This window comes from Silene latifolia, chromosome 5 (genome assembly GCF_048544455.1).
Source record: "Silene latifolia isolate original U9 population chromosome 5, ASM4854445v1, whole genome shotgun sequence".
NCBI lineage: Eukaryota > Viridiplantae > Streptophyta > Magnoliopsida > Caryophyllales > Caryophyllaceae > Silene > Silene latifolia.
This window is the reverse complement of record NC_133530.1, coordinates 38,544,263-38,564,778: the sequence shown is the minus strand read 5'-3', so window position 1 is coordinate 38,564,778 and position 20,516 is coordinate 38,544,263. Positions and strand designations below refer to the sequence as shown.

Sequence of the window (20,516 nt, the reverse complement as noted above, 5' to 3'; positions counted from 1 at the left end):
GGTGAATGAAGAATTGGTCATTGAGAGGATCCGGTACATGCCGGTATAAGTATGCTGCAACTTACTTCTTTGGCAGGGGTCGAGTGGATGCCATGAAGGAGCCTGTTGAAGTCAAGCCTTTTTGGAATCCTGACCAGGAATTGGCTAATCTCAACACTACTTATCCTGAGCTTTGCAAGCTACATGCTGATGAGGAAGTGGACTCTCCACTATCCAAGGAAAAAGGTGGTGATGCTGAAGAAGAAGGGGGTGAGGACGAAGAGGAAGAAGAGGCTGCTGATGAGGGAATTAGTTCTGCTACAGCTTCCAAGGCAGATTGATTTTTTTTTTTTTTTTTTTTTGTGATGTTTTAGTTTGTGTGGTTTTGGCCTATCCAGGGAAGGATGTTCCCTGGACAAACAGTTAATTTTGGAGGTTTATTTTGTCTTGCCCCAGGAGGGATGTATCCCTGGGTAAACATTTTGTTTTGGTATAAGTATATCATCTTTTTCCCTTGATTTCCTTGACTGGCTTGATTTGTACCTGTAAATAATTCATTTGACGTTTTTTTGTTAGAATAATGCCTGTCAGGAGGGCTTATGGCCCTCATTCCGTTTTTGGGAAATGATGGCTCTGTTGCCTGTCAGGAGGGCTTTTTCTGTGAGGAGGGTGGTTTCCAGTCAGGAGGGCTTATGGCCCTCAGCCTGTCAGGAGGGCTTATCTGGACAAGTAGTCTGGTCTATTCCACCATTGTACTTGTTTTCTATGTACTGAGCTCAGTTTAGTTTTTAGGTCGGGCATGCAGGTGCCCAATTTTATTGTAGAGCATTTCAGGAATGCTTTTCAGGTTGGGTGGAGAGGCCCTCAATCCTAAATATTTGTTTAAGCCTAAGTGCAATATGTAGCTAATGAAAAGAAGGCATTGTGGACGCGGGCCCACGGGGGCAAAAAGCGAAACAAGCTTTTCATTCTTTTGGTTTGTTTGCATTTGTGGAGTCGCCGCCAATTTATTGTGGAAAATTGGAAACCGTTCGAATACCTCATGCCATGTCAAGACTTAAAGTAGTGACATGAACACCAAGAACTCGTTACCCTTAGTATTCTATGTCTAGAATGACTCTCGTGGATGCCAATGAACACGGATGTTCACAGAGATTTGGAGTAAGGGGTGAGGGTACGTATTAGGAAGCTATTTTGATCGAACACCTAATCCCGCTCGCCTCGATAGCGGCCTCTACTAATGATTAGGGAAATTGTCTATACTCGATATATTGTCGATTATATGCATGCAATGCAACATCCAACGTTTTAATCCTAACATGTGAGAATTAGAATGTTTGACGAAACGAGATGAACTAAGTTAACGTTTAGTGATGCTCGACTCGAATGTAGACGAAAGTGCCCTCTAGGAGGAAAAGGAATAAGATTGATTAATGTTGATTGATGGTGGAGTTGGTTAAATTGGTCGGTCATGCAAAACGAGGCTGGTACTCAGAAGGATCCGAGCTTACGTGGTCGAAAGTTCAAGCACGTAGACGCCAAAAAGTAAGAACGTGGTCTAGAATGTAAAGGGAGAAGAGAAGGGCGGACACTCGCGTGAGAAATATGAGGAATGAAGGTCCCTATTTATACTAATCACACGAAGGAAGTAGGGTTGTCGGAGAAACTTTGGAAGTGAATCTCGAAAAGATATGGAAAATACGCAGAAAAGGACTGAGGAAGAGGCGCAGCATGCACTGCGTCTCTTGGAAGAGGCGCAACACTTGCTGCGTCCTTTCCTCAGTGGTTTCCTCATGCGGAAGAAAGATTTCCGCGTTTCTATTATGGAATAGCGGATTAATCTCGTTTCCTTAATATTTTGTGTGAATATTATGGGAGATATTTTACCAAAGATCAAAAGATTGGAAAATATGGAATAGAAATATCCGGAACATTCCAGAACATTCCGACTCGGTTATTAGAAAATGAAGACGATTTTTTAACCGGTCTCCAAATGTACCCTAATTACTGCCAAAACGACCGTATTGGCGCGTAGATGACAATTAAGAGGTAGACACAAGTGTTTGAGCGATCACTTTACGATAAACTTATGAACTGTCACAAATCGTTCCGTATACCAAACATGCGGCCCAATCATCACCGGTTGGTTTGCGGGAGGTGCAGAAATGAGGTATCTACAGAGCCCCCTCTTTGACTGAGGCTTGGACAAGGCGAAAGTCAAAGTATAGCCATCACGTCAATCGAAGATTACATCCTGACGACTATGGCGACGCGAGGCGGCTCAAGGGGTCTGAGCCAAGGACCTGTCGCCGGGAACATTTTAGAGTCTATCGACTATCGGGGAGGGTCATTTAAAGTCCATTAGACTATGTAAGGAGGCTCGCCAGCCATAAGAAGAGACCATACCTGAAATTCCTTGAAACTCCAGGGGAAACAAAACGCGATATTGGGAGGAGGCAGCAGGACGTAGTCAGGAACTACTGGGAGAAATCTGCTTGGGTCAGTTTCAAACAAACTTCGAAAGAGCTTGGGGTCGATGTTGATCTCCATGTCTCGAGAGGGACGATTGCCTGTCCGCAAACTCTCGCTGGGGGAACATAATCGGGAACTGATCTCCATGTCTCGAGAGGGAACGTCTGTCCGTGTACTCTCGCTGGGGGCACATAATAGAGGTGTGTCGAAACACCTGCCAGAGAATATTCGCTCGTTGTGACAAGCAAGGTCTTGGTAAAAAATATGGCGACATTTTGCAGCTAGCTTGGAAACACGGGTCCGGGCGAAGAATAAATGTCAAACGGACCAAATATGCGATATGACATCAAGGAAGAGGCACACCAAAGATCGGTCCACAAAATAACGAACTCATAACGAATCTTCGAAAATTCGTATGGAGGGAAACTGAGGAAGAGGCGCAGCAAGAGCTGCATCTCTTGGAAGAGGCGCATCACCTGCTGCTTCTTTTCCCGAGCGTGGCTTTCCTGAGTAAAAACCCGATGAAATAGGGGTTTTGTTTCATAATTTCGAAACATAATTCTCTAATTACTCCCTCAAATTCCAACAATTTTTCGTCAAAATTTGATCAAAAACTCGCATTTGCCATGACTAATCGAGGTATGTGTATTATTCTTGCATTAATCTTCTATAATTGGTCAAATTGGACCGACGAAATCAGGGTTTCAACCCTAATTATGTCGAAAATTTGGGGCTTTTCCCCCAAATGATTTTGCCTTGCAAAATTGACCTTGTAAATGGCTAATTGGTAGCATAAGGATCATAACCATGTATTTATTTCGAATTTTCGTTGAGTTTTGAGCATTTGAGTGAAATTGAGACGGTCTCACAGCTAAACCGTAAATCGCTTCGAAAATAGACCTAGATTACCTATTTGCAACGAAACTTGATATTTGGAATCCTTGTATGATGGGTAAACTTCCTATCATCTCGGAATTTTGATTTGTGACGGCTTTTTCAGGACACTTTTTAGGGCATAATCGCCGTTATAGCGAAATGCTGTCGAAATTCCGACTCGAACCCATGACTAGGCTTCAACTTAGGCTTGACTTGACCCAAATTACCACATGAGCGGATGGGTTTGTGGAAAATTGCCAAAGATGGCGAGAAAAGAGCAATTTCGGAGCTCCGAAAACTCGAAAATCCCTTAATTAAGGCTTGTCGTCACTTGACGCAGCCTAAATTCACTTTAATTTTGCAGGTGATGAGGCTTCTACGTCAGGGCGAGCTCCCATGGACGTGGACACTGCTATTGACCCTTCTCGTTCGCTTGAGGAGGCGTTAGAGCAGGCTTTTACCGCCGCGGTGACGGCTGCGGAGGACGAGGTCCTTGAGGAGGAGGCCCCGATATGGGGCCAACGTTGGACGGGGTGGTCGCCAGCTGAGGGGAGCACCTGCATGGGCGGAGACTTGGAACAGCAGGCACCTACTTTGGGCTGCAGAGGGTCACCTGTCCTATAGGACGGTGAAGAGCTTGGTAAATCGAATTCGTCACTCTTCATTCATCTTCTTTCATTCCTTCTTGTTATTCCTTTTCTTCTTCATTCAAGCTAAAGATAGCTTTTGTTTTGAATCCAAATAGGAGGCCGGGAACATCAGATCGTTCTCGGGCTATACGACGGCAATGCGGTGCTACGAGAGGCTGTCGGCTGAGGAGTGAGCCATCATCGAGCGGGGAGCGTTCGGTGCTTTGGTGCAGGCTTGTAGGGATCACGACGAGGAAGCTTCGGGCTAACCTCAGCCTGGTTAGAGCTTTCCTGGACCGGTTTTGGGACACGACCTCCACATTTTACATGCCTTTTGGTGAGGTGGGGGTCACGTTGGAGGATTACGGCATGATTTCTGGTTTGCCGTGTGGGACCGAGGTGGTGGAGTGGCCGAAGACAGCCATGAGGGTAGACTCGGCTGAGGCTAGGAGATTGATCGGCTGGAACTTGATGCCGAAGGCTGCTGCGGTGCCTGGATTGGTGCCTATTTCTTACGTCCGGGATTATTTTTCGGGGAAGACCTCGGCGATGGTGGTGATCGAGGGGAGGGAGACGGCTCCTCCTCCCAGTACTGCAGAGTAGAGAGTCCGTTTGTGGCTCTGGTGGTTCCTGTCTTCGATCTACCTCGGAGACAAGGGAGAGAGGCTATCGACGAAGATCCTTCCCTTTTTTTCTGACCTGAGCGACCTAGGCCATTGGGACTGGGTCACTGCTGGTTTTGCGGTCCTCATTCGCTTTATGAGGGGCATGGTTCATCCGGAGTTGATGGAGAACGGGACTTCTTCTGCTGCTGTTGGCCCTGGACTGCTGTTGGAGGTATAAACCTTCATCTTATTTCATGAAAGATCATTTCCTTTTCTTATCGAACCACGAAAGATCGTTGTTGACTATCTTGTTTTACAGGCGTGGGTGTACTCCTACTTTCCGGGCCTCACGCCCAAGAGGACGGAGCCGGTGGAGAGGGCATATCCCGTTTTGAGGGATTGGGTGATGTGCCGTACGAAGAGCCGGAGTTCCTTCCACGATGTCTGTCGACGGGAGGTGAACGCTCTTCAGTTGGACGACGTGAGTACTTCACCTTGCGTTGTTTGTCTTTCTTCTTTACTTTTTAGAACTGATCATAAGAATGACCCTTCGTTTGCTTTTCTTAGTGGGTGCCCAGGCCTTGGGCGGACTACGCTGGCGCTCCTCCCTTTGTGGCTGAGGTCTTTCGACCTAGGAGCTCGAGCCGGTTGCTGCTTAGGACGTCGATGGGTCATGTGTGGTACTTGGGCGAGCGTTTGGTTCGTCAGTGCTCTCGGGATGTCTTGACGGTTCCCATCGATCCTCCTCGGACGATGTTCAGGGAGCCTTCTGGGGCTGAGAGGGAGGCTGACCTGGCAGGCGTTGGTGGTGACGCCCTCTTTCTTCCTGGTGAGGACTACTCGGCGTTCCTCTATGGGAGGCTGGCGTATTGGCCGGTCGTGGTAAGTGTGTTACTCTTACTCTTGATCATTTTGAGAATACGATGAATGATCATCGGTTAACGGAAGTCATTTGACTTTGCAGGAGGTCGAGGCAGCGGGCATCGAGCCCCCAGAGTACCCCGAGACTCTTGAGTACACTGACGCGATGGGGATGACGACGGTCTCCGAGCTGCGTGACTTTGATGCGGCGGTGAGAGATGCTGGCTTGGATGAGTGGCAGCATCTGATTCGGTGGGTGAGTCTCCTAACTTGTATAATTTTGCGTAAGAACACATTTGCTTGAGTTTGTCCAATTGTTAAGAATCTCTTCTTTTGAAATGCAGGTTGCCCCATCCCGGTTCGTGGCTTTATATAGAGTAGCCAACCGGCTGTGGGCTACTGCCGTCGAGGCACTTACCGGTGGCCGAGGACGTCCGGTATGAACCTTCCGTTTACTTCATTTTCGAATTTTCTAACTTCCCTTATGTTTGAAATGATTGACATGAGCCAATTCTTGCTGTTTGCAGAGGGAGCGTGAGCTGGAGCGAGAGCTTGCCCAGTCCCGGGAGGAGACAACTCGCCTGCTGAGGGAGCTCGAGGTCCGCGACGCCGAGGTTGCTGCTCTCGAGGCAAGAGTTGCCGAGCTAGACGGCGACCAACAGTAGTTTGCTTTGTTGTTTTTGTCTTCAGCTGTATTTTGCACATTTTGTACATTTTTAGGACCCATATTTTAGACATTCAGACTTTGTTTTGGGGCTCGAGCCCCCAGTGATACCGTCGTTAGGTACCAAAAATAAAATACCTAGTTACACTAACAGAAGCTAGCAGTAAGTAGGGTCGATCTCCACAGGGAGGCAGCCACTATCTACCTGTCTATTCGGTCTGTCTAAGGTCACAGGGTGGGGGTTTGAATTGTTTTGACTAAACTAATAAGATTAAGCAAGAGAAAACGGAATAAGAAAAATTAACAAGGAAGAGAGAGAGGACTAGGATTTCGGGTCTCACCCTTTCCAACCTTCCGGTCCAGGTCAAGGTTTACTACGATAAAATGACTAATTGCGTCGACTCAATTAGACAGAAACAATTAATTGTTGCGATTAACAACATAGACATAACCACAATAGACGATCTGTAAACCTAATTAGCAATTAACATTCATTCATCGAATCCCCTAATCCTAGCAGGGTAGCCAAACATGATTAAGAAAAGAATAAAAACAAAGGAAAGAAGAATAGTGAACATTAAATAAGAGAAAAGGGAAAGAGAAAATTACAGAGTAAGGATCCGGAAAAGAGAGGAAAGCAATAAGTAACAGTAATAGGGAAAAAGTATTGTAAAAGTGATGTCTAAGGTGTACTATCATCTTCCTATTTATAGGAAAGACTATTTTATTTGACCTATAAATAAAATAAAGCTAAAAAGCCCGAGCCCAATAAGAAACCACTCGATCGAGTGGGATCGAGTGGTTTGAAACCACTGGATCGAGCAAAATTAAGCTCAAACCATTCGATCGAGTGAAATAAATACTTGATCGAGTAAACCCTAAAATGCAACTACTCCATCGAGTAGAAAAAGGAGTTGATCGAACATAATTGTACTCGATCGAGTACTTTCCAGTGCACAATTCCTGCTTCGCGCACTGAACTTCAAACGGCTGCCATTTCTTCGCTACTTGGGCAAACAGGACGATTCTAGTGGCGTTGGAAAGCTAAGAGGACAAGCTTTCATCTCCAATTAGAATCACCTGAAAGTAGGTTGTAGAACTTGAGATATGGCTCTTCAAAGTAGGCACTAGTAATTTGAAGTTCTTCCTTTGCTCGCCTAGCTATCTTACTTCTTTGCGCATCTCAAGACAGCTACATTCCCGCTCCAAATTCACTCTTCCTCAAAATGCATGCTAAACGGACGGTAAAAGGCTCGATTTCACTACTTTCTGGTCCATTTCTGCAAATAGAAAAAAAACAAACCAAAGTAGCATATTCGGGGCATTTCGTAGCATAAAACTACGATAATAGCATAGAAATATGTGCATAAAAAGGCCAAAAAGAACTATATAAAATGCACGTATCAAATCCCCCCAAACCAAACCTTTACTCGTCCTCGAGTAAACTAAATGCAAAATAATGGAACGGAAAAGATAACTCAGAGCTAGCTACAAATGCCCACTTAAACCAATTTAATGCAAGCAAACTAACACTTATAACAAAACAGTCAAATGCAAACGAGTTATAGGATGTTCATAATAAAGCTGAACCGTCGACCTTGCAAGACCTTTAAAATTGGACTCTCACGGGTCACTCTTCTCTCATGAAGCAAAGGGTGAACATATATATGTAAGAGAGAAAGAAAAATAGCCGCTCACCTAGACTACGACCCACATAAACATGCATGCAACCAATATGATAGACAATTCTAGCTACCGTACACACATTCCAACCAAACAAGGTCCGTCACCGCCGAGGGCTTACAAAAATATGGTAAAGTGAGGCAATGGGTAAGAAAAGGCAAAACATTTATGGGAATGTGGAGGTATAGGCGGCCAAGCTAGTACCTAAACAGAACCATATAACAACATCCGATTCTCACTCAATTATAGAATTAAGCATGAGTGCCCTTCATTTGGCATAAAACTCACCAAACCAAACTGAAAATACTACTCAATAAATGTAAATAAAGCATAGGAGCGAAACCATCAAAAGTACTTTTTTTTTCTTTTCATCTTTTGTTTTCTTGCATCACGTCTTTTTCTTCTTTTTTTTTTTTTCTCTTTTTCTTTTTCACGTTTTTCCTTCTTTTTTTTCTTCATAAATTACCAACTCCAAATCAGTGGATACAAGCCAAAAAAATATATACCACAAAAACATACACTAAACTAGCTTGACAAGGCAGACTAAATTTGGAATGTAGTTAAGGGTCAACAAGCAAATTTGGCTAATGTGGAGTTTAATAGGTAAAAATGAAAGAAGAGGAAATTGTAAGCACCTCCCTGCATGTGACACCAACCACTAACCCGAATGTATGCAGGCAAAAAGCATTTGAATTTCATATACGTGCAAATTGATGAACATGCTATGCAAGGAGTAACTACTCACAATCCTACATGAAACTGGTCATAAATGACACCAGTTTATAAGGCTCTAAATCTTAGAAATTATGGAGTAGCTTGCCAAAATTTTGAGGTTAAGTTTATTCGTTCTGCTAAATTTTAACATTAACTCGTAGATATGCAATAAGACAAGGCTAAAGATATTAAGTTTTATGCAAGGCTTAAGTAAAAAGGACAATTATAGTGCGATTTCATCATTGAAATCAACCGTTCTGACTCAACCTATATGCAAAAGTAGACGTGAAATTTTTGAAATTTTTCTATTTTTTTTGAGATTTTTGAATTTTTTAAAAATAAACAACAGTGCATACAGAAATTAAACGTGATAACAGAAATGCAATAAAAACATAAATGCAGACACAGATATGGATTCATAACCTTCCTAAACCAAACCGTACAATGCCCTCATTGTACCCAAAATAAGGAAGGAAATGCAAACTAAAGGGAGAGAGTGGAGATGCAGAAAACTCACAAGATAACGCGAAGAAGGGACCTCCCCAAACCAGCCAGCAACGTGGGAGGTTGCAAACAGCCCAGAGCATCGTCACAGGAAGCTAATCCAAGTCAAAAACACTCGATCAAGCGAGAATGATACTCGATCGAATGAGCTGGGCATACTAAACTGCTCGATCGAAGAAGAATAGTGGTCGATCGAGTTGTTTCTCCTTGGCAGGTACTCGATCGAGTAGCATAAATGCTCGATCGACTAGATTCAGCGGCAAAAGGGTTCAATCGAGTACTTCCAAAAAGTACTCGATCGAGCCATTCTTAATAAATTCCTGCAAAGACGCAATAAAAACAGCCCGCAAAACTAACAGAACCAGCTTAGCCGAATAGTCAATGGTATGAAAACCAATTATTACACACAACTGAAAAGAAATGAAATATTCGAAAAACAATTTAAAAATAAAATCTCCGGGTTGCTTCTCGGGTAGCGCTAGCTTTAGACAGGTCCCAGCTCGACCTTCTTTTCTTCAAAGCTGCTCCAGTCAGTCAGAATCAAAGCAACTCAAAGCTCTTAACAGTAGATCATATAACTGCGCATGTGTTATACAAGAGCATAAGTAGCACCAAAGTATAATAGCAACATAGGAAAATAACATGTATAAACGTTTAAGTCTGACAAATTTCCTATGAGAGCTCCTAAATTTGTCAACAAAATAAAGGAGCTCGGGAGCAATTATCAATAATCTAGGGTGCCGATTCAGGTTGACAAATTTCTGACGACAAGTACGGTGAAAAACTGTTAAATTAAATGACCAACTGGGAGGGGGTATAGTATTGAAATACGAAAAATAAATCAAATGAGGCAATGTACTGTTTAAACAAACAATAATATAATTATCGTTACCTACCTCAGGTGGGTTTCTCTCACAGTCGGAATCATTGACAAAGGAAAATATTACCTCTTCCGTGCTAGGAGCAATCACCGACTCAACTACCTTCTCGTCACCCTCCTCTGTGGAATCCGTCCTGTAAATCGCAGCCTCAAGCGCATCCAGCTCGGCCTTGAAAAGGGGAGATTCACCGTAACCATTATCCTCAGCAAAATCGTCATCTAGAACAAACCCACATTACGTTTTATTGCTCACACTGGCCAAATCAGTCGATCGAGTAGAAATGTTACTCGATCGAAGACTCTCCTCTTGATTTTCACTCGATCGAGTGCATGAAACAGCTCGATCGAGTAGTTCTTCTAAGCAGCAGTTCGATCGAGTGGAATAAAGTGTTCGATCGAACGATTCTTCAGGTATTTCACTCGATCGACTAATATATGTCACTCGATCGAGTGATTCTTGCTGTATAGTGCTAAAATCCTCGTGTAAGGCATCATTATCTGATAGAACTTCGTAATCCGAGTCATAAAATCATCATCAGCATTAGGCAACACGGTTTCTTCATGGGAAAAACCGCTCTCTACGTAGGTAACGCAGACTTCCTCTAGTTGCCTTATTTCTAACTCAGCAGCTAGCTGAGCTATGTCGGACTCGAGCTCATCAATTTGCGCAAAAAATCGTCTATCATGTTCTTGCACTTTGAATGCAAGTGCCTTCACCAAAGACTTTAACTCGGCAAACTCTTCTTTCCGCTTATCAGGAGGAGGAGCTTCTTGTCGCGGTGGCCAGATAAATAGAGGCTTTTGATAGCCTCGCTGATAGGGTGGATGTGGCGGCACAACTATAGGAGGTTGACTAGCTCGTCTATGCTGCTTGAATGCGTAGACCTCGTCGTTCTTAGCTGGGCAAACAGCTGCATTGTGCCCAGCAGCACCACATCTCCCGCAGTAAATTACCTGCTGCGCCATATAATGGAACATAGGTGACGGGTCAAAGGTACTCAAGCCTTCCCTTTGACAATCTTTTACCTAGAACTGTCTAGGTAGGACCTGTAGGGCCTATCAAAATAGCACTAAATCAAAAGATTAGAACGACCTCAAGGGAAAAATCCCTTGAGGCTAAAAACAGACAGAATTAAACAAATAAATAAAGTAGTTGCCTCCTCGGCAACGGCGCCAAAATTTGATACCGTCGTCAGGTACCAAAAATAAAATACCTAGTTACACTAACAGAAGCTAGCAGTAAGTAGGGTCGATCTCCACAGGGAGACGGTCACTATCTACCTGTCTATTCGGTCTGTCTAAGGTCACAGGATGGTGGGTTTGAATTATTTTGACTAAACTAATAAGATTAAGCAAGAGAAAAGGGAATAAGAAAAATTAACAAGGAAGAGAGAGAGGACTAGGATTTCGGGTCATCAATGAACGTCAATTAACTGCGGTTAAGGTCACAGATTAGTCGATGTGTCGGTCTAAGGGGCAACGAATATCTCCTTCTGGTCTCAATTCGCCCTAAAGCACAAATAGCTTAGCTTCCGCCCTCACTACGGTGCCCTAATGTTCGCTACGAGTCTCACCCTTTCGAACCCTCCGGTCCAGGTCAAGGTTTACTACGATAAAATGACTAATTGCGTTGACTCAATTAGGCAGAAACAATTAATTGTAGTGATTAACAACATAGACATAACCACAATAGACGATCTGTAAACCTAATTAGCAATTAACATTCATTCATCGAATCCCCTAATCCTAGCAGGGTAATTAGCCAAACATGATTAAGAAAAGAATAAAAACAAAGGAAAGAAGAATAGTGAACATTAAATAAGAGAAAAGGGAAAGAGAAAAGTACAGAGTAAGGATCCGGAAAAGAGAGGAAAGCAATAAGTAACAGTAATAGGGAAAAAGTATTGTAAAAGTGATGTCTAAGGTGTACTGTCGTCTTCCTATTTATAGGAAAGACGATTTTATTTGACCTAGAAATAAAATAAAGCTAAAAAGCCCGAGCCCAACAAGAAACCACTCGATCGAGTGGTTTGAAACCACGCGATCGAGCAAAATTAAGCTCAAACCACTCGATCGAGCGAAATAAATACTTGATCGAGTAAACCCTAAAATGAAACTACTCGATCGAGTAGAAAAAGGAGTCGATCGAACATAATTGTACTCGATCGAGTACTTTCCAGTGCACAATTCCTGCTTCGCGCAATGAACTTCAAACGACTGCAATTTCTTCGCTACTTAGGCAAACATGATGATTCCAGTGGCGTTGTAAAGCTAAGAGGACAAGATTTCATCTCCAATTGGAATCACCTGAAAATCTGTTGTAGAACTTGAGATATGGCTCTTCAAAGTAGGCACTAGTAATTTGAAGTTCTTCCTTTGCTCGCCTATCTATCTTACTTCTTTGCGCATCTCAAGACAGCTACATTCCCGCTCCAAATTCACTCTTCCTCAAAATGCATGCTAAACGGGCGGTAAAAGGCTCGATTTCATTACTTTCTGGTCCATTTCTGCAAATAGAACAAAACAAACCAAAGTAGCATATTCGGGGCATTTCGTAGCATAAAACTACGATAATAGCATAGAAATACGTGAATAAAAAGGCCAAAAAGGACTATATAAAATGCACGTATCAAATCCCCCCAAACCAAACCTTTACTCGTCCTCGAGTAAACTAAATACAAACTAATGGAACGGAAAAGATAACTCAGAGCTAGCTACAAATGCCCACTTAAACCAATTTAATGCAAGCAAACTAACACTTAGAGCAAAACAGTCAAAAGCAAACGAGTTATAGGATGTTCATAATAAAGCTGAACCGTCGACCTTGCAAGACCTTTAAAATTGGACTCTCACGGGTCACTCTTCTCTCATGAAGCAAAGGGTGAACATATATATGTAAGAGAGAAATAAAAATAGTCGCTCACCTAGACTACGACCCACATAAACATGCATGCAACCAATTATGATAGACAATTCTAGCTACCGTACACACATTCCAACCAAACAAGGCCCGTCACAGCCGAGGGCTTACAAAAATATGGTAAAGTGAGGCAATGGGTAAGAAAAGGCAAAACATTTATGGGAATGTGGAGGTATAGGCGGCCAAGCTAGTACCTAAACATAACCATATAACAACATCCGATTCTCACTCAATTATAGAATTAAGCATGAGTGCCCTTCATTTGGCATAAAACTCACCAAACCAAACTAAAAATACTACTCAATAAATGTAAATAAAGCATAAGAGCGAAACCATCAACAATACTTTTTTTTTTCTTTTCATCTTTTGTTTTCTTTCATCACGTCTTTTTCTTTTTTTTTTTCTCTTTTTCTTTTTCACGTTTTTCCTTCTTTTTTTTCTTCATAAATTACCAACTCCAAATCAGTGGATACAAGCCAAAAAAATATATACCACAAAAACATACACTAAACTAGCTTGACAAGGCAGACTAAATTTGGAATGTAGTTAAGGGTCAACAAGCAAATTTGGCTAATGTGGAGTTTAATAGGTAAAAATGAAAGAAGAGGAAATTGTAAGCACCTCCCTGCATGTGACACCAACCACTAACCCGAATGTATGCAGGCAAAAAGCATTTGAATTTCATATACGTGCAAATTGATGAACATGCTATGCAAGGAGTAACTACTCACAATCCTACATGAAACTGGTCATAAATGACACCCGTTTATAAGGCTCTAAATCTTAGAAATTATGGAGTAGCTTGCCAAAATTTTCAGGTCAAGTCTATTCGTTCAGCTAAAGTTTAACATTAACTCGTAGATATGCAATAAGACAAGGCTAAAGATATTAAGTTTTATGCAAGGCTTAAGTAAAAAGGACAATTATAGTGCAATTTCATCATTGAAATCAACCGTTCCGACTCAACCTATATGCAAAAGTAGACGTGAAATTTTTGAAATTTTTCTATTTTTTTTGAGATTTTTGAATTTTATAAAAATAAACAACAGTGCATACAGAAATTAAACGTGATAACAGAAATGCAATAAAAACATAAATGCAGACACAGATCTGGATGCATAACCTCCCTAAACCAAACCGTACAATGCCCTCATTGTACCCAAAATAAGGAAGGAAATGCAAACTAAAGGGAGAGAGTGGAGATGCAGAAAACTCACAAGATAACGCGAAGAAGGGACCTCCCCAAACCAGCCAGCAACGTGGGAGGTCGCAAACAGCCCAGAGCATCGTCACAGGAAGCTAATCCAAGTCAAAAACACTCGATCAAGAGAGAATGATACTCGATCAAATGAGCTGGGCATACTAAACTGCTCGATCGAAGAAGAATAGTGGTCGATCGAGTTGTTTCTCCTTGGCAGGTACTCGATCGAGTAGCATAAATGTTCGATCGAGTAGATTCGGCAGCAAAAGGGTTCGATCGAGTACTTTCAAAAAGTACTCGATCGAGCCATTCGTAATAAATTCCTGCAAAGACGCAATAAAAACAGCCCGCAAAACTAACAGAACAAGCTTAGCTGAATAGTCTATGGTATGAAAACCAATTATTACACACAACCGAAAAGAAATGAAATATTCTTAAAACAATTTAAAAATAAAATCTTCGGGTTGCCTCCCGGGTAGCGCTAGCTTTAGACAGGTCCCAACTCGACCTTCTTTTCTTCAAAGCTGCTCCAATCAGTCAGAATCAAAGCAACTCAAAGCTCTTAACAGTAAATCATATAACTGCGCATCTGCTACACAAGAGCATAAGTAGCACGAAAGTATAATAGCAACATAGGAAAATAACATGTATAAACGTTTAAGTCTGACAAATTTCCTATGAGAGCTCCTAAATTTGTCAACAAAATAAAGGAGCTCGGGAGCAATTATCAATAATCTAGGGTGCCGATTCAGGTTGACAAATTTCTGACGACAAGTACGGTGAAAAACTGTTAAATTAAATGACCAACTGGGAGGGGGTATAGTATTGAAATACGAAGCATAAATCAAATGAGGCAATGTACTATTTAAACAAACAATAATAAAATTATCGTTAACTACCTCAGGTGGGTTGCTCTCACAGTCGGAATCATTGACAAAGGAAAATATTACCTCTTCCGTGCTAGGAGCAATCACTGACTCAACTACCTTCTCGTCACCCTTCTTTGTGGAATCCGTCCTATAAATCGCAGCCTCAAACGCATCCAGCTCGGCCTTGAAATGGGGAGATTCACCGTAACCATTATCCTCAGCAAAATCGTGATCTAGAACAAACCCACATGACGTTTTATTGCTCACACTGGCCAAATCAGTCGATCGAGTAGAAATGTTACTCGATCAAAGACTCTCCTCTTGATTTTCACTCGATCGAGTGCATGAAACAGCTCGATCGAGTAGTTCCTCTAAGCAGCAGTTCGATCGAGTAGAATAAAGTGTTCGATCGAATGATTCTTCAGGTATTTCACTCGATCGACTAATATATGTCACTCGATCGAGTGATTCTTGTTGTACAGTGCTAAAATCCTCGTGTAAGGCATCATTATCTGATAGAACTTCGTAGTCCGAGTCATAAAATCATCATCAGCATTAGGCAACACGGTTTCTTCATGGGAAAAACCGCTCTCTACGTAGGTAACGCAGACTTCCTCTAGTTGCCTTATTTCTAACTCAGCAGCTAGCTGAGCTATGTCGGACTCGAGCTCATCAATTTGCGCAAAAAATCGTTTATCATGTTCTTGCACTTTGAATGCAAGTGCCTTCACCAAAGACTTCAACTCGGCAAACTCTTCTTTCCGCTTATCAGGAGGAGGAGCTTCTTGTCGCGGTGGCCAGATAAATGGAGGCTTTTGATAGCCTCGCTGATAGGGTGGATGTGGCGGCACAACTATAGGAGGTTGACTAGCTCGTCTATGCTGCTTGAATGCGTAGACCTCGTCGTTCTTAGCTGGGCAAACAGCTGCATTGTGCCCAACAACACCACATCTCCCGCAGTAAATCACCTGCTGCGCCATATAATGGAACATAGGTGACGGGTCAAAGGTACTCAAGCCTTCCCTTTGACGATCTTTTACCTAGAACTGTCTAGGTAGGACCTGTAGGGCCTATCAAAACAGCACTAAATCAAAAGATTAGAACGACCTCAAGGGAAAAATCCCTTGAGGCTAAAAACAGACAGAATTAAACAAATAAATAAAGTAGTTGCCTCCCCGGCAACGGCGCCAAAATTTGATACCGTCGTCAGGTACCAAAAATAAAATCCCTAGTTACACTAACAGAAGCTAGTAGTAAGTAGGATCGATCTCCACAGGGAGACGGTCACTATCTACCTGTCTATTCGGTTTGTCTAAGGTCACAGGATGGGGGGTTTGAATTGTTTTGACTAAACTAATAAGATTAAGCAAGACAAAAGGGAATAAGAAAAATTAACAAGGAAGAGAGAGAGGACTAGGATTTCGGGTCATCAATGAACGTCAATTAATTGCGGTTAAGGTCACAGATTAGTCGATGTGTCGGTCTAAGGGGCAACGAATATGTCCTTCCGGTCTCAATTCACCCTAAAGCACAAATAGCTTAGCTTCCGCCCTCACTACGGTGCCCTAATGTTCGCTACGAGTCTCACTATTTCCAACCTTCCGGTCCAGGTCAAGGTTTACTACGATAAAATGACTAATTGCGTCGACTCAATTAGACAGAAACAATTAATTGTAGCGATTAACAACATAGACATAACCACAGTAGGCGATCTGTAAACCTAATTAGCAATTAACATTCATTCATCGAATCCCCTAATCCTAGCAGGGTAATTAGCCAAACATGATTAAGAAAATAATAAAAACAAAGGAAAGAAGAATAGTGAACATTAAATAAGAGAAAAGGGAAAGAGAAAATCACAGAGTAAGGATCCGGAAAAGAGAGGAAAGCAATAAGTAACAGTAATAGGGAAAAATTATTGTAAAAGTGATGTCTAAGGTGTACTGTTGTCTTCCTATTTATAGGAAAGACGATTTTATTTGACCTAGAAACAAAATAAAGCTAAAAAGCCCGAGCCCAATAAGAAACCACTCGATCGACCAAAATTAAGCTCAAACCACTCGATCGAGTGAAATAAATACTCGATCGAGTAAACCCTAAAATGCAACTACTCGATCGAGTAGAAAAAGGAGTAGATCGAACATAATTGTACTCGATCGAGTACTTTCCAGCGCACAATTCCTGCTTCGCGCACTGAACTTCAAACGGCTGCCATTTCTTTGTTACTTGGGCAAACAGGAGGATTCTGGTGGTGTTGGAAAGCTAAGAGGACAAGCTTTCATCTCCTATTAGAATCACCTGAAAATAAGTTGTAGAACTCGAGATATGGCTCTTCAAAGTAGGCACTAGTAATTTGAAGTTCTTCCTTTGCTCGCCTAGATATCTTACTTCTTTGCGCATCTCAAGACAGCTACATTCCCGCTCCAAATTCACTCTTCCTCCAAATGCATGCTAAACGGACGGTAAAAGGCTCGATATTAGCATAGAAATACGTGCATAAAAATGCCAAAAAGGACTATATGAAATGCACGTATCACCCAGTTTGGTGTACATATCCCCTTTTGGTTGTATATATGATGGCCTGAGTGTCTTTGTTGCTGGGTTGCTTTGTTTGCTGCAGGTTAGCTTTGAACAGGTTTGGTAGATGACGGTTTTATGTCGTCATGCTTCCGAAATTTACACGGAAATCACATAGAACATACATTTGTACACATGGCCTAGGTTAGCGCAAAACAACGACTCGGAAATGCAAAAATGCAAAAAATTTGCCGGAAATGACCAGACGCTGGGGAGAGCTACCCCCTAAAAAAAGGAAAAAATAGAAACATATAAGTTTGAAATGTGGAACAAGAGTGAAATGATTCCTCAAAAGAAAATTAAAAGGAAATGTATAAGTTTTAAAATGAATAAATTAAATTGGTGAAATGATTCCCCAAAAGAAAATAAAAAAATAAATGGATAAGCGTGCTTAAGATGACGAAAATGTCGATATCGCCTCGAAATGCGTGTCCGAGGAATTAGGAAACACGAAAACATGGCAATTTGACGGATTTACCAAAATAATAACCCGTATGAATAGGAAATTATTATTTGATGAATTAGGAAAGATCCAACGCGGAAAAAATACCGAAAGAAGGCTGAGGAAGAGGCGCAGCAGGAGCTGCGTCCCTTTGAAGAGGCGCAGCAGGTGCTGTGCCTATTCCCTAGTGCATCCGTCCTGACGGATTTTAGAAAACAACTTTTAGTATAAATAGAGACGTCGAGGGAGGTTTTATTCACATAATTCTTCTCTCTTTCCTTCGTCTTATTACATAACGCTCTCAAAATAAGCATACATCATGAATACTCTTGAAATTCGTCTAAAGGAATGGACAAATGAGTTCTCTAATGTAGAGAAACACGACATGGGTGCTTATAACTTTGGATCACTTTTGAGCTTGAAGTTGATCAAGGTGGTCAAACCGTTCCTAGATGCTTGTCTTGATTATTGGGACCCGAATTATCACGTATTTGCCTTCCCCGGAGGCGACATTTGCACATTTCCCGAAGAAATTGCTGCGATTGGTGGTTGGGACCCGGAACATTTGCCTGCTATTCCCTCTACTTCTCAAGGGTATAAGAACAAGTTTAGGGATTTGCTTGGGTTGACAAGAGCTGAGGTGGACTGTCTTGTGACCTCAAAGGGAGTGCGAATGTTGGACTTCATTGATCGATTCATCAATAGGCCCAATCCCACTATCTCTTATGTTGCCAGGCGAAGGGCGTTCGGGTTTTGCCTACTACATGTATATGTCCTTCAAGGGCATGTTGATGAGGATTTGAGAGGTGATCCTCGTTATTTGAGCTTGATTGAGCAAATGGAGCTGCGCAGGAGCCCAGCTTGCCTGTGCTTAGGAGAGATCCTGTTGGGGTTAGATAACAGGAAAGCCAACCGTGACCTTCCTTATCTGGGAAGTCCCATTATTTTGCAGGTAAAAGAATTTTTCTTTCTTCTTTTTTTTTGTTTATTTTCGTTTCTCTTTTTTCTTTTCTTTTTTTTTCGTTTTTTTTTTCTCTTTTTTTTTTTTTTTTTTTTTTTTTCTAATACCTGCTTTTGGTAGGTCTGGCTTATGGAGCGTCTTCGATTGATCGAGCCCCCAGTTAATGTTCCTACTTTTCATGCTCGCTCAATTGCGATGAGGATCAGACTCTACATGGTGGACTTCACTCGAGTCTGCAACTATTGGGAAAACAAATTGAAGAGTGATGATGGTCCCTTGATTAGATGGATCGTACCATGGTGGCATCTCAAATCTGTCACTGGAGTATCATCCTTGGATTCTACCCGGTCTTGTGCGCATTCCTGGCTTGGAGTTTATGATATGCATCTTCCCGGAGAGGTTGATGAGGCAGGTTGGATTGAAGCAGATGATTCTGAAGCTTGACACTATCCCGCAGACTGCCGTGGCGCTTACTACTGAGAGCCGAAGAGAGTGGGCCATCAAATGGGCTCAAAGGAATATATGGTTCTTGAACTTTTCTGCTAGTGCTCTATGGGTGTCGGATTACTATCTGCGGTGGAGGAAGGCTACTACTCTGGAGGAGCGCGAGAGATTGAGGAAACGCGAGCCTGTTGACTACAAGGTTCGTGATGTAGAAAAGGAGAAAAAGAAGCATCTGACTGAGGGAGAGGAAGAGGTCGGGTTTCGAGTTGTTCATTCTTCGAAGAAAATGAAGACTTCTCCTGCCGTCGAGATTGTGGTTGACAAGAATGGCAAAACTAGACCACGAGAGAGACCATTGGTGATTAGGTCGGAAGTGGCGCAAGTGCGTCCGGCTCGAGGTCAGGACAAGAAATATGATAAAATTGACAAAGGCAAAGGAAAAATGGAAGAATAGCCTAAGTCTTTATTATTATTATTTATTATTATTATTGTAATAAGAAGGTGGAGTTTTTAGAATCCTAGCCTATTTTTATTTTTAAATCTTTTATTATGTAGCGTATTATTATTAAAAGAAATGAAATAAAAGAGGTTGGTTATGAAACCGTTACGATTCTCTATTATTATTCTTGTCGAATTCCAAATGCATTTGCAAATGTCCTTCTATTTACATTTAAAATAATTAATGGGTTGTATCCTGTGAAGGATTGCCTACGTATTCATTTAAAAATGAAATCAAACCCTTGCGTGTAGTTCAAGTAAATATAAAAGAATAATTATTCTAAGCAAGAGCTTGTAATAAACTTAAAAAATAAGCATGAGCTTTTACTTACTCCTAAAATGCATTTCAGTTTATTTGATGATATGAGGATGACAAATTGTCAAAATGCAAGAGCAAGATGACATTAGCTTAATTCAGCTTGGCCAGGGCCGTTTATTTCGTGCCACAAGAGCGACACGTGAGGTTACGCGTGGCACGTTTTTGCTCCTATTCTAGGCATAATAACGTTTCAGTTGGTCGAGGTTTGTCGGGTTGGCAAATTCATTCCCATCTAAGTCTGTGATCCTAACCGCACCCCCTGGAAGTATGTACTTGACTAGAAATGGCCCGGCCAAATTGGGTTTGAATTTTCCCCGTGGTTCGACAGGTAAAAGAGCTCTAATTGATTTGAGGACCAAGTCTCCTTCTTTGATGTTCCTTGGCTTAACCCTTTTTGTTGAAGGCTCGTTTGATACGT

At 41.9% G+C, this 20,516-nt stretch overlaps 1 protein-coding gene across 1 annotated transcript; it reads left to right on the top strand.

Moving 5' to 3' along the window:
* Positions 1-1,708: 1,708 nt before the first annotated feature.
* Positions 1,709-5,865, top strand: LOC141655243 (uncharacterized). Its single transcript, XM_074462332.1, has 5 exons — positions 1,709-4,793; positions 4,881-5,042; positions 5,129-5,443; positions 5,526-5,678; positions 5,767-5,865. The coding sequence occupies exons 1-5, from the start codon at positions 4,716-4,718 to the stop codon at positions 5,863-5,865; spliced, it is 807 nt and encodes a 268-aa protein (XP_074318433.1). The 5' UTR covers positions 1,709-4,715.
* Positions 5,866-20,516: the final 14,651 nt, after the last annotated feature.